The sequence below is a fragment of the Ursus arctos genome, unplaced genomic scaffold (assembly GCF_023065955.2).
Source record: "Ursus arctos isolate Adak ecotype North America unplaced genomic scaffold, UrsArc2.0 scaffold_34, whole genome shotgun sequence".
Taxonomy (NCBI): domain Eukaryota; kingdom Metazoa; phylum Chordata; class Mammalia; order Carnivora; family Ursidae; genus Ursus; species Ursus arctos.
In genome coordinates, this window is record NW_026623030.1 from 6,616,920 (window position 1) to 6,632,129 (window position 15,210).

Consider the following 15,210-nt stretch of genomic DNA (forward strand, 5'->3'; position numbering starts at 1 on the left):
ATTTTAGCCATTTTAGAGGATGGAAATGTTACCTGGTCATTTTGATAGGCATTTCCATCATGACTAATGACACAGAGAATTTATTCACATGCTTGTAGGCCCTTTGTGTATCTCCTTTTGTGAAGTCTATGTTCTAATCTTTTGCCCATTTTTTATTGGATTATTTTGTTGCTGAGTTCTAAAATTTTAAAAATGTATTCTAAGTAGAAGTCTTTTGTCATATACATATATATATATATATACACACACATATACATATTATAGATAATTTTGCCCATTGTGTGACTTATGACCTGGCCTTTCATTTTGTTATTTTTGTCTTTTGAAGAGCCAAGTTTTTAATTTTGGTGAAATCTAATTTTTCAATTTTTTCTCTCGTGATCAGTGCTTTTTACATCTTATATAACAAATACTTGCCGATCTCAAATTCATACATGAATATGTATGTAGAAAATATTTTTTGCTAGAATTGTAATAGATTTAACTTTTACATTTTGATATGTATTTAAAAATAATTTTTGCATATGTTGTAGAGGTCTGGGTTTATTATTTTCCATGTAGACATCTAGTTGTTCCAACACCATTTGTTGAAATGGTATCTTTCCTCCTTTGAACTACTTTGGCACTTTTGTTTAAAATCAATTGATTATATATGTAGGCTTAATTATGGATTCTCTGTTTCTTATGTCCACCTTTATACCAGTACTGTACAGTCTTGATTACTGTAGCTTTATTGTAAGTCTTGAAATCAGGTGGTGTCAGTCATCCAACTTTGTTATTCTTTTCCAAAATTTGTGTTGGCTATCCCATATACATCTTTAAATCAGGTGATTAGTTTCTCTAAAAGTCCTATGAGAGTTTTGATTGGCATTGCATTGACTGTTAGGTCAATTTGGAGAGAACTGACATTCTAACCATATTTAGTCCTTCGATCCGTGAACTTGGTGTATTTCTCCACTTATCCAGATCTGTCATTTCTTTCAGCAGTGTTTTGTAGTTTTCACTGTTGAGTTCTTCCAACTTTTGGTCAGTTAGGTCTTTAGGGAGTTTGTCTATTCATCTGAAGCTATAAATTTCTTTCTAAGCCCTGTTTTAGTTGTATCCCAAGGATTTGGATATATATTTTCATTATCATGAAATATTTTTGAATTTGAGATTTCTTCTTTGACCTAAAGTTTATTTAGAAGCGTGCTATTTAATTTTTCATCTGCATTTGAAAAGAATGATTGTTCTGCCATTTTTGGTGCAGTTGATGGTCAGCTGTACTATGGTAAAAGTCAGGTAAACAGCAGGGAAAGGTGACGGGGTAGAAAGGATCAATTATGGAGTGAACAGGAATACTTCATAGAGGAGGTAACACTGAGCTGGGTTTTCAGGGATGGGTAGGATTTGTCAGAGAGAAATGCCATCAGCAGAGAGTGGCATGGATAAAGAAAGGTATGGTAATATGAAAACGATTGAAATGATACACGCAGTGTGGACCTGTGAATGGAAAAGTTCACTGGGCTCAAAAGGTAAAAGACTTAGAATGGCATGTTAATGAATTTATAACATATCCACATAGAAGTGCTCAGGAAATAATAGCGAATAAAGGAGTAACTGTCATACATGTGCAAATGGACCTTTTTGCAACTTAATAAAGGCAAAAAAAAAAAGCATGTCTAAATTTTAGAGAAAGAATTTTTGGTTTTGTTGTTTTGGGTTTGTTTGTTTGTTTTTTTGTTTTTGAGAAGTGACTAACCTCTGTTGGAGGTCTGATTTGCTGAACAAAGTCACGGAATAATTATTCTGTCCCTGTCAGTAACTCTGGCCTCTTCATCATCATCAACTTTCCCCCCTCTACTTTCTTTTCATCACTATTTAAACATGCTTAAGACTCTGTAGTCTTGAAAGTTGTAATTAATTAAAGTAATTAAAAAAATCCTACCTCTGCCCTCTTTCATCTCTAGCTGCTGTCACATAGTTCCCTTTGTCTTCATAAAAATTACTTTAAGTAATCTCTACACCTAATATGGGGCTTGAACTCATGACCCTGAAAATAAAAGTTGCATGCTCCTCCAACTGAGCCAGCCAGGCACCCCGTCTTTGTAAAAACTTCTGATCATACCGTGTACACACAGCATTGTTTACTTACCCAGACTGCCTATGCTAAAGTCACCAGTAACCTCTGCTTCACTAAATCCAGGGATGTGTCCTAGACCTTCCCTTACCTCATGCATATTCAATACACATGACCATGTCTTCCTTCTTGAAATATGTTTTCTCTGACTTTTGTGATATCATAATCTTTTGATTCATCCTTCTGTCCCTTCCTCAATACTAGTGCTTCTTTACAGTCTAGTTTCTTGATTTCTTATTGCTGGTCAATCATTAAGTGATTCTTCTTCCCTTGTGTATTTTTCTCTCCTTTGGCTGTCTCATACACTCCTGACTTTGTTGATCAATTATTTACCAAGGAGTCCCACTTTGTGACCCTAGCTCACAGTTCTCTTGTACAATCCATATAGCGGTGGACTATCTGCTGCCCATCTAACAACTGTGATTGTGTTTCTCACAGGTATCTGAACTTACCATCTCTCTCTGAATCTCTTTTTCCTCATTTTCTGTATATCAGTAAGTAGTACTGCTCTCTTTACTAGCCCAAGCTAGAAACCCAAGAATCACTTTGATTCCTTTTCCCTGCACTGAATGCATTGCCAAGTCTTCTTTCCTGTCCATTCTACCTGTGAGAAGGCTTTTCAGATCCTCACCGTTTTCTGTCTGCACACTGTTATCACCCCAGCCCAAGAAACCATCATCTCTGATTGGACTCTACTGCAGTAACCTCCTAACTAATCTTCCCACATCTGCTCTGGCCCATTTCTCATCCATTCTCCAACGCTGTATTTTAAAGCTACACTATCCTTCTCTTTTTAAATTAGTAGAATATTTCTTTTAGAGCAGTTTCGGGTTTACAGAAAAATTGGTTGGAAAGTACAGAGTTCCTACATCCCCCTCTCTTCCTCCAGTCTCTCCAGTTATTTACATCTCATATTAGTGTGGTATATTCTTATAATTGATGAACCAATATTGATACATCTTTATTATTATTATTAACAAAATTCCATAGTTTACATTAGGGTTCACTCTTTGTGTTACCCATTCTTTGGGTTTTGACAAATGTATATGGCATGTGCTCACGTTACTGTATCGTGTAGGATAGTTCACTGCTTTACTCTTTTTTAAAGAAATTTATTTATTTGATTGAGAGAGAGACAGCCAGCAAGAGAGGGAACACAAGCAGGGGGAGTGGGAGAGGAAGAAGCAGGCTCCCAGCAGAGAGGCCTGATGCGGGGCTCGATCCTAGAATGCCGGGATCACGCCCTGAGCTGAAGACAGACACTTAACGACTGAGCCACCCAGGCGCCCCAGTTTCACTGCTTTAAAAATCCTCTGTGCTTCACCTTTTCATTTTCTCCCTGGCTCCCCAAATCTCTTGCAACCTTTTTACTTTCTCCATAGTTTTGCCTTTCCCAGAAAATCATATAGAGTCACATAGTCCTTAGCTTTTTCATGTTGGCTTCTTTTACTTAGCAATATACTTTTAAGGTTCCTCCATGTCTTTTCATAATTTGATAGCTCATTTTTTAAAAATTTCTGAATAATATCCCATTGTATGGTTGTACCACCATTTGTTTATCCATTCACCTCTTAAAGAACATCTTGGTTGTTTCCAAGTTTTGGCAATTATGAATAAAGTCACTGTAAACATTTGTGTGCAGGTTTTGTGTGGACATAAGTTTTGAACTTATCGAATAAATATCAAGGAACACAATTGCTTGATTTTATGGTAAGAATATATTCAGGTGTGTGAGAAACTGCCAAAATGTCTTCCACAGTGGCTGAATCATTTCACGTTCTCACCAAACAGTAAGAGTTCCTGTTGCTCCACATCCTCACCAGCTTTTGACGATGTCAGTGTTTTAGATTTTAGTGATTCTAATAGGTGTGTAGTGGAATCGTTTTAACTTGCAATTCCCTAGTGACTTATAATTTTGAGCATCTTTTCATATGTTATTTGCCATCCATATATCCTCTTCAATGAGGTGTCTGTTCCAGTCATTTGCTCCTTGTGTAATTGGGTTCCTTTTTGTATTGAATTTTAAGAGCTCTGTATATTTTGGATGCCAGTCCTTTATCAGAAATGTGTTTAGGAAACAGTTTCTCGCAGCCTGGGGCTTGTGTCATTCTCTGAACAATGCCTTTCATGGAGAACTTTTTAATTATAATGAAGTTCATTTTATCGATTTTTTTCATTCATGGATTGTACTTTTGGCGTTGTATCTAAAAAATTGCCAAGCCCAGGATCACCTAGTTTTTCTCCTATGTTATCTTCTAGTTGTATGATTTTGTGTTTTACTTTCAGGTTTATGATCCCTCTTTGAGTTAATTTTTGGGAAAGTTGAAAGGTCTGTGTTATATTTTTGCATGTGGATGTCCTGCAGTTCCAGCACGATTTGAAGAAAAGACTGTCCTTTCTCCATTGAATTTCCTTTGCTCCTTTGTCAAAGTTCATTTGACTATATTTTTGTGAGTCTATTTCTAGGCTTTATTCTGTTTCATTGATCTGTTTGTATTCTTTTGCCAATACCACATTGTCTTGATTACTGTGGCATGATATCTTTTAAAAATAAAACATGATCAGATCATCCCCCTCTCCAGATCACTTCAGTGGCCTGCCTTTGCTTTTACATGATGAAGATCCAGGTACTTCAGATAGCTCATACAAGGCCCTATGTTCTGTGTGAAACCTCCCTCCCCACCTCTTAGACTCTTCCTAGCCTTTCTTTTGTCATTAGGATTTTTCTCCCAGTCATTCCTTGTTATTCTTGACCTCCAGGCCTTTATAGTCATTGTTTCCTCTCTAGGATTCTACTCTAACTCCCTCTTCTCTTGGTTAGCTCTACTTGCCTTTTAGGTCTCCATTTAAAACTTACTGCCTTAACAAGGGCTTCCTAAATCTTCAAACTAGATTAGGGCTCGCTATTATACATTCTCATAACACCCTCTCTTCTTTATTATAATGTTTAGCACAGCTGTATGATTTATTTATTATCTGTTTTGTCTAACACAGACTCTCTGTGAAGGCCAGAGACCTCACAGAGGCATTTTTTCATTATTCCATTTCTATTGCTATATACTCCGCTCTTGGCAAATAGCTGTCAACTGAATTAATGAGTGAAGGGAAGGGAACTGTGTACACTGGACATTAGCTAGATTCACTAACGGTAAAATGTGCTTCTCTGGATAGATCTTACTAGATGTGAGGCTGCCACAGTTAGTATTTAGAGATTGCAGCAGGAAATTTTATAAAATCTTTTCTGTTTTTGTGAGCAAGGTGTAGACAAGTGTCAGGTCAGTAAGGGTTACATTGTAATCGGCGTCAGTGTGAGAAAACTGCTTCTGGTGTTCTGAAGGGCTTCTTAGTTGCAACTACCCTATTTAGCATTTATATCAATTTTATGAAGACTCAGAAGGCATACCCACATTGGCAGATTTAAAGTTTAGAAATGATAGTAAATGAGGGGCGCCTGGGTGGCACAGCGGTTAAGCGTCTGCCTTCGGCTCAGGGCGTGATCCCGGCGTTATGGGATCGAGCCCCACATCAGGCTCCTCCACTGTGAGCCTGCTTCTTCCTCTCCCACTCTCCTTGCTGTGTTCCCTCTCTCGCTGGCTGTCTCTATCTCTGTTAAATAAATAAATAAAATCTTTAAAAAAAAAAAAAAGAAAGAAATGATAGTAAATGAATTAGCTGGTAGACTTTAGATTTTAAATGATGTTCCTCAGCTAAAAAAAATGATCAAAATACAAAGATAAAATAGATTTGAGGTAAATGCAAAACCCTTTCACCAGCATTACATAACCTCTGTACAAACACGAGCTACAATTATGTTTCACTTATTTTATTAAGATAGAAAGATGGCAGTTATGTTGTGTGTATTATTTGTCACTGTGGTTGAATGTAAACCTAAAATGTCCGCAATTAAATGGTTTAACAGGAATCTGAATATAAAACTGGGCATATTTATAGAAGTATGTGATGTAGAACAAGGAAGATGCCCATTTTTTGTGTTCTTTGATGATTGTACTACGTGTGGAATAGGATCTAATACTGGATGCCACATTTTGGACAGATGTTGGCAGACTAGGAGATGTTCGGATGTGCAGCTTGATTACAGTAGATTTCCGGGTATGGAATCTCCTAAGTAGCAAAGTCAGGTTGGAGTCCTGGCTTTGTTACTTGTTAACTGATACTAAACAATTTATTGACCCTCTTTTAAGTTTTCTCATCTTTAGAATGGAGACAATGTCTACCTCACAGGTTGTGATAAATAAAGGAAAACATTTTCCTAATAAAATGTTATACAAATATAAAGAAATCTCATTCATCTAATTGGCAAAGGGACCTGAAGAGTTGAAGAAACTTTTTAATTTTTAGGCTGGAGAAGAGGGGCTTTTGGCAGTGAGGCATGATGGTGAGGTCAGTAGCAGCTGCTGTGTGAGGCATCTTACTTGACAACCTTGATATAGATTGCATGCATTTAATCAGGCTTAACGTTAAAGAATTTTGTGCTATTAACATAACTTTCATGTGTTTAGCAAAGATTTTAAAGCACATACTCTGTGTAAAGCAAAGTGCTAGGCATTGTAGCAAATACCAGGAAGAATCATACTTGATCCCTGTCCTAAAGAAGTTTACATTCTGGTAAAGGAGACAAATATGGACTCAAAATATTTGTAGGAAGTACAAGTCAGCGTGAAGAAGGGCCAGATGAAGTGAGTTGGCATGGTAAGAGGAAGAGTGCATGTGGACTCAGTGGACTTACACCAACCTTGAGTGCTTTACATGAAACATTGGTGTTGGTGGTTGTGCTGTTGTTCTGTAGTGAGGCTACCCTCACTGATGGCGTGGCTGGGTCTAGAGGCCAGAGAACACTCAGTTCCATTCATGTGTCTCTCTACCCCAGAGCTGTAGGGCTTTATAGCCAGCTATCACTACTGAGGGGTAATGAGTCATGATGATATAACAGCCTTAAATTTTGGAATATGTGGTTTTATTCAATGCCTTCTTTCCTCCACCCTTTATCACTTGGTTAGGCTTAAAAACCACAGCTTTCTAGTGTCCTTCACTTGTTCCATTTAACTTTAAGGTTTTATGCTGTAATTCCTGTTCACTTTGTTGAATGTCAGACTTTCTGGAAGTGTCTGGGTCGGGGTGTGTGGTGCCGGTGTGACAGGACATGAACGATGATTTTCCAGCTGCCTGGAGATTGGTAATTCAGATGAATATTTTAGATCTGACATTGCCATTTCCCATGGGTTTTCTCAACATTTCCAGAGGTTTTGGCAAGTGAGTTTCTTTTTCTTTTTTTTTTTTTTAAAGATTTTACTTATTTATTCGACAGAGATAGAGACAGCCAGCGAGAGAGGGAACACAAGCAAGGGGAGTGGGAGAGGAAGAAGCAGGCTCATAGCAGAGGAGCCTGATGTGGGGCTCGATCCCATAATGCCGGGATCACGCCCTGAGCCGAAGGCAGACACTTAACCGCTGTGCCACCCAGGTGCTCCTTGGCAAGTGAGTTACTAAAATGAGTATAAGTAAGTATATATCTAGGCAAGCTGGTATGTCTAGGTACAGTTATGCTTTGATTATTGCTCTGGTGGTCACCCCTATTCCATGGCTCAAGACTGTCTGAAGAACCGAGTATACATTTTAGTAAAAAGTTCGAAGTTCCCTCAGTCCATGGAGGTAGTGAGTCACCTGGTGTACATGTCAGTCTAATGCCCAGCCTCATTTTGCTGTATTCCCGAGAGGTTTGGTTAGATATGGAACTACTTTATGGTTCAGATTTAAATCAGGAAAGGTGAATAAATTTAGGGTGTTTAAACCAGGTTAGACTTAGTTTATTCTCGAGCTAAGAGACAGACCCTCTAGAAAGTTTCAGAGGCTATTCAGGGCTGGAACACCACTATAGTGGTCTGTTGGAATGAGAAAGATTGAAGTGGCAGGTATATTTGCCTATGTCCATAAATTCCATATCAAGCTTTAAACCATACAAGTCTGAGAGGAAATAATTTATATTTTGGTTCATTCATTCATTAACTGTTAAGTCTTTGCTGTTTATAAAGTAATGTAAAGATGAAGATGAATCATAGAGGATTTTGCCTTTAAGGAGCTTAATCTTTTTGGGGAATTAAGATATGTACATAATTAACTATAATCCAAGTTAAAAAATGAAGTGTACCACATAAAGGTATAAGTTAATGTCATGGTAATTTTGAAGGGAAAAAAATGATTGTTTTCCTCAAGGAAGAACAGTGCGTAGAGACTGTAATGTGATGTAACAGCTGGCAGCTGTTTATCAGCGTCAGCAAGTCGTTATGGAAGAGATTCCTTTGAGCAGGGAGATGGAAAAATGAATAGGATTTGGACATACAAAAGTACAGGAGAAAGTCCATGTAGAAAGTAGGAACAATACTGAATAATGTCATAGAGACAAAGTGTAGAGCAAATAAAGGAGAGTAAGAAATCAGTACAGTTGGACAATAGTGTACATGAGTGATAATAAAAGAAAACTAGGTTGAAAAGGTATATTATAGTAAGGTGAGAAAAGATCAGAATGTTAGAGTGTATTTGTCATTTAAGACCTACTCTCCTGCTCTGGGAATGTCTGTCTAAACACACCTTTTATCATGACTGTGAGAAACAAATTTATAAGGGGAGCCATGGCATTCTTGGAGAGCTCTGCGATCTCTCTTCATAGGTTAGACTTTACCGAAGGGGCACTGCAGTCCCTGAATTAGGGAACCTAAATGCAAGGGGAGTAGCTGGACCCTGGAGTACAGAGACCAGGTGGTGGTACTCAGTGACCACAGGCAAGGTTGATCATAATGAATTAATAGGGTCAAAGCAGCAGTCAGAATAGTCTGATGCCCAGAGACCTATGACGTTGGCTACTTGATCATGGTGTTCCTAGAAGTAAAATGGATAGGAAGCCCACTAAAATCTTACTTTACCTGTATAAGCAGAAAAAGTTCTAGATTAAGTGAACAGAAGTCTAAGTTGAATCGTAAAAACACAGTCATGACACCGCTCAGTCAGTTCCCAGACTTGAGTCATTTACAGACCCAGAACCCTTTGTATGAAGGAGAGGCCATGTCCTGCTGAAGAAAGACCCCTCTACACTGCCAAAATTTACATCGTTTATTTTCCTTCCAGCCATCCCCAAAGGGGATGCACCGCACTGGGGAAAGGAATTAATCAGATTATTTGGGAAGTACTGGATATTGGCTCTGAACTGACACTGATTCTAGTAGACCCAACACATCACTGGTCTACCAGCTTAGGGAGGTCAGATGATCAATGGGGCTGAAGTTCAGGTCCATCGCACAGAGAAACCAGTGCATTTGTGAACCCATCCTGAATCTAGTTGTTCTCCAATTCTGTAATGTATAATTGGAATAGACATACTCAGCAGTTAGCAGCATCCCCACATTCATTCCCTGACAAATGAAGTAAAGCTGTTTTGGTGGGGAGCACCAAGTAGAAGCTACTGCCTCTACCTAGGATAATAGTATACTAAAAGCAACAGCACATTTCGGGGGGTGGGGGCGGAGGTTGCAGAGACTAGTGCCACCATCAAGGACTTGAAAGATGCAGGAGTAGTGATTCCCACATTTCTAATCAGCCTGCCTGTTCAGCCTGTGCAGAAGATAGATGGATCACGGAGAATGACACTGTATTACTGTAAGCTTAACCAGACGGTGGCTTCAGTACAGCTGCTATACCAGATGTGGCTTCATTGCTTGAGTAAATTAACACATCCCCTGGTGCCTAGTATGCAGCTGTTATCTGACAAATGCTTTTTCTCTGTACCTGTCAATAAGACCACCAGAAGCAGTTTGCTTTTACCTGGCAAGGCCAGGAGTACACCTTCACTGTCCTGCCTCAGGGGTATATCAGCTTTCCAGACCTATGTCATAATTTAGTTCACAGGGATCTTGATTGCCTTTCTCTTCTCTAAGATATCACACTTGTCCGTTACATCGATGGCATTATGCTGGTTGGACTAGTGAGTGAGAAATAGCAACTACTCTATATTTATTGGTAAGACATTTGTGTGTTAGAAGGTCAGAAATAAATCTGATAAAAATTCAGGGGACTTTCACCTCAGTGAAATTTCTAGGGGTCCAGCAATATGGTTCATATGGTGATATCCTTTCTAAGGTGAAGGATAAGTTGCATCAGTCCCCACCCCCAACCCCACAACCAAAAAAGAGGCACAATGACTAGTAGCTTCTTCATATTTTGGAGGCAACATATTCCTGCAAATATATTGTATTACTCTGACCCATACCGAATGACCCAGAAAGTTGCTAGTTCTGAGTAAGACCCAGAACAAGAGAAGGCTCTGCAACAAGTCCAAGTTGCTGTGCAAGCTGCTCTGTCATGTGGGCCATGTGATCCAGCAAATCCAATGGTGCTTGAATTGGCAGTGGATAGAGATACTGTTGGGAGCTTTTGGCAGACCCCAATAGGCAAATCACAGTGCAGGCCCTTAGGATTTTGGAGCAAAGCCCTGCCATCCTTTGTGGATAATTATTCTCCTTTTGAGAAGCAGCTCTTGGCCTGCTACTGGGCCATAGTACAGACTGAACACTTAACCATGGGCCACCAAGTTATCATGTGGCCTGAATTGCCCCTCATGACCTGGGTATTATCTGACCCTTCAAGCCATGAAGTTGGGCATGTGTAAGCAGCACTGCCTCATCATTTGGAATCGTATATATGTGCTTGGGTGCAAGTAGGCCCTGAAAGTGCTGCCCACATACACTTCTGCTACACTCCCTTCTCTTTCCTGGCCTATACCTATTTGCCTTGTGGGAAGTTCTACAATCAGTTGACAGAAGAAGAGAAGACATGGGCCTGGTTTGCAGATAGTTCTGCATAATATGCAGGTGCCACCTGAAAGTGGACACCTGCAGCATGTAGCCCCTTTCAGGGATGTCCCTGAAGGAGAGTGCTGAAGGGAAATCCTCCCAGTGGGCAGAACTTTGAAAAGTACACCTGGTTGTACACTTTGCTTGGAGGGAATATGATTGGCATATTGGTGACAAGGAACAGATAGGTGGATAGACTTATCTGGGCAAAAAAAAATGTGAAGATATTTGTGTCTCATGTGAATGCTCACCAACGAGTGACCTCAGTAGAGAAGGATTTTAATATTCAAGTGGATGGGATGGCCTGTTCTGTGGACGCCGGTCAGCCTCCTTTCCCGGCTACCCTGTCATCACACAGTGGGTTTGTGAACATGGCTATAGTGGCCGGGATGGAGATTTTGCAGGGGCTTATCAACATAGATTTCCATTCACCCGGGTTGACCTAGCTTTAGCCTCTGCAGAGGGCCTAATCTGCCATCAAACAGAGACTAACACTAAGTCCTCAATATGGCACTGTTCCCCTGGGTGATCAGCCAGTTACCCGGTGGCAGGCTAAGGAGATGTGTATGAGTGCTGAATTCTCAAGGGGTAAACTTGCGATGGTTGGTTTTATGTCATTTTTTGTTATTTTTTTGCGTGTAGTTGACACACAATGTTACATTAGTTTCAGGTGTACCACATAGTGATTCCACAAGTATATACATTATGCTGTGCTCACCACAACACTATTACAATATCATTGACTATATTCCTTATGCTGTGCCTTTTAAAAGAAAAAAAAAAGATTTTGTTTATTTATTTTAGAGAAACCATGATTTGGGTGGGTGGGTAGAGGAAGAGGGAGAAGCCGACTTCCTGCTGAGCAGGGAGCCCAACGCAGGGCTTAATCCTAGAGCCCTGGGATCATGACCTGAGTGGCAGGCAAACACTTCACTGACTGAGCCACCCAGGCGCCCCTGTGGTTTGCCTTTTATGTGACTTATTCATTCCATAACTGGAAGCCTTTATCTCCCATTCCCCTTCACCCATTGTACCCATCCCTCAATCCCCCTCTCCTCTGGCAACCACCCATTTGTTTTCTGTATTGATTCATTTGGTTTGTTTTTTAGATTACACATATATGTGCACTCATATAGTATTTGTCTTTCCCAGTCTGATTTATTTCACTTAGCTTAATACCCTCTAGATCCATCCATGTTGTTGCAATGGCAAGATCTCATCCTTTTTTATGACTGCATAAATGGTGTGTGTGTGTGTGTGTGTGTGTGTGTACCATATCTTCCTTATCTATTTGTCTATCAGTGCTTCCATATCTTGGCTATTGTACATAACTCTGCAGTAAACATAGGGGTACATATATCCTTTTGAATTAGTGTTTTTGTTTTCTTTGGGTCAGTATGCAATAGTGGAATAACTGGATTGTATGGTAATTCTATTTTTAATTTTTTGATGAACCTCCATACAGTTTTCCACAATAGCTGTACCAATTTACATTCTATGAACAGTGCATAAGGGTTCCTTTTCCTCTGTATCCTCACCAACACTTGTTATTTCTTGTCTTTTTAATTTTAGCCATTCTGACAGTTGAGAGGTGATATGTCATTGTGGGTTTGATTTGCATTTCCCTAAAGATTAGTGATATTGAGCATTTTTTTTTTATGTATCTGTTGGCCATCTGTATATCTTCTTTGGAAAAATGTCTATTCACCTCCTCTGCCCTTTTTTGAACTGGATTATTTTTTGGTGTAGAGTTGTAGAAGTTCCTTATATATTTTGAATACTAACTCCTTATTGGATATCCCGGTTGCAGATATCTAATATCTAAATTAGGTTGTTTTTTTGTTTTGTTGATTATTTCCTTCATAGTGCAAAAGCTTTTTATTTTGATGTGTTCCTGATTATTTATTTTTTCTTGTTTCCCTTCAACTTTGAAAATAGGGTTTAGAGTTCCAAGTCAGACTATACAAATCAATGAAAATATTCTGTATTTTCAGTGAGAAATAGTAAAAAAACAGTATTGTTTAAAAATCAGAAGTTGAGGGGAGCCTGGGTGGCTCAGTCATTAAGCGTCTGCCTTCGGCTCAGGGCGTGATCCCGGCGTTCTGGGATCGAGCCCCACATCAGGCTCCTCCGCTGGGAGCCTGCTTCTTCCTCTCCCACTCCCCCTGCTTGTGTTCCCTCTCTCGCTGGCTGTCTCTCTCTCTCTGTCAAATAAATAAATAAATAAAATCCTTAAAAAAATCAGAAATTGAATTTTTAAGTCTTTATATTCATTTTGAAACTTGTGTTGATAAAGTATTATTTCACTTGATAAGGTGGATTTCAGATTTTGTGGACATTTTTTGAGTGAATGCCCTGAATGCTTTTAAGGACTGTAGTATATGTGATGACAATAACTCTATTGTGTTTAACTTATCTTTAAAACTACTGATTTTTCCTTTTCTTTGATACCACCTAAACAACTTTTTTAGAAAGACAGCATTGATGATGGCTACAAGTGGGATAAAGAGAAGGATAGATCTGTTTGTTTGTTTGTGTAGCTGAATAAACATTGGAAAAAGGAGACCTGGAGGCAGGGAAGAGAGGGAGATAACATTTACTCACTACCTATTGTAAGTCAGATATAGGTATTCCACTTATGTGAATGTCATTTAGTCTTAAAATCTCATGAGATGTAGATAATCATTGATACTCATTTTACAGATAAGAAAAATCATGACTAAAATAAATAATTTGCCCTGAGTCAAATGGTTAGTGGTAAAAGTCAGGATTTAATCCTAAATGGTTAGTGGTAAAATCAGCATTTATTATTTTTTTTAAAGATTTTATTTATTTGAGAGAGAGAGCGATAGAGAGAGAGCAAGAGAGCACAAGCTGGGGGGTGAAGAGGGGCAAAGGAAAGAAGAATCAGGCTCCCTGGGATTACAACCTGAGCAGAAGGCAGACGCTTAACTGACTGAGCCACCCAGGCACCCCAAAAGTAAGTATTTAATCCTAAATCTTTGGCTTCGTTGCCTGTGTTCTTCCCCACAAAATAGCTAAGGTGAAATGAGCCATTAACATTGCAAAATAAAATAGAAGGGTTGTTTATATGTGATTTTTCTGAGCAGAAAAGAAAGGCTGTGTTGAAGAATAAAGTAGAATTCCCTATATTGGCCAAAGTCCGGAGCACTTGTGAGGGTGATATTAGACAGTGGTGTACACCAGTGTTCCTAAATCAGGTTTCTATTTTCATGAGGTGCTGTTGGTGGCGTTGTGGGGGTAGGGAGGATTGTCTGTGCACCACATTGCAATCACAGTTCGAAAAATCTTTAATTTGTTTGCGTCATAGGAGAGATAGGTTTCCAATAATTAAACAGCACTCGGTGAGCAGTGTGTATCTGTATATAGATTTGTTTGTTTGTTTAAGGTTGAGTTAGCTGCTACTGGTAACTGAGTTTTCAGTCTCTCAGATCCCTGGTATTTCTATGAAATAGGCTTTGATAAACACAGGTGTAAGAGTTCTTTGATAGCTCTATCTGATTTCAGAAATATCTTTTGAAAATGTGGAAAATCAACCTGGTTAGTATTTTATATGAATGGATAATATAGATTTTAGTATATAGTATAAATCTAAGAAAACAAAAAGAGTTCATGTATTGTTATATACTGGATTGAAGAAATCACACAAAAATTTCCACCTAGGATTTTTTTTTAATGCATAGGTGAGACTTTTAAATATCTCCTCAAATCCAGTTTGTCACCTGTTTCTGAAAGATTAAGCCTTGTTTCTGAAATGGAATAGATTAAGCCTAGCTTAAGTGTCATACTAAATATTTTATGACTTAAAGTTCTGTAAAGCTGTTTAGTCATTTCCATTAATCACCTTCTTTAATGTCCCTAGGTTATTGAATCTCTTGGAATTGTTATTTATAAAGCACTGGACTATGGTTTGAAGGAGAATGAAGAAAGGGAGTTAAGCCCCCCCCTGGAGCAGCTCATTGATCACATGGCCAATACGGTGGAAGCTGACGGCAGCAACGATGAAGGCTATGAGGCTGCAGATGAAGGCCTGGAAGATGAAGAAGATGAAAAGAGAAAAGTCTCAGCCATCCGGTCATATAGAGATGTCATGAAGGTAAAGAGGCAATTTACATACTATTTGGTTTTTTAAGAGTCGTTATTTCACTTTAGACTATTAACTGTAGAAAACAAACTAAACTCGTGGTTACCAGAAGGGGAGGGGATGGG

General features: G+C 38.9%; 1 protein-coding gene across 2 annotated transcripts in view; it reads left to right on the forward strand.

Annotated features, from left to right (window-relative positions):
* Window positions 1-15,210, forward strand: part of SPIRE1 (spire type actin nucleation factor 1) — a 213,448-nt gene that overhangs the window by 74,903 nt on the left and 123,335 nt on the right. For both annotated transcript variants that reach the window (XM_044379555.3, XM_026486304.4), the window contains exon 3: window positions 14,864-15,097. In XM_044379555.3, coding sequence (XP_044235490.2) covers window positions 14,864-15,097 — 234 coding nt within the window. The remainder of the gene's footprint in view (window positions 1-14,863; window positions 15,098-15,210) is intronic.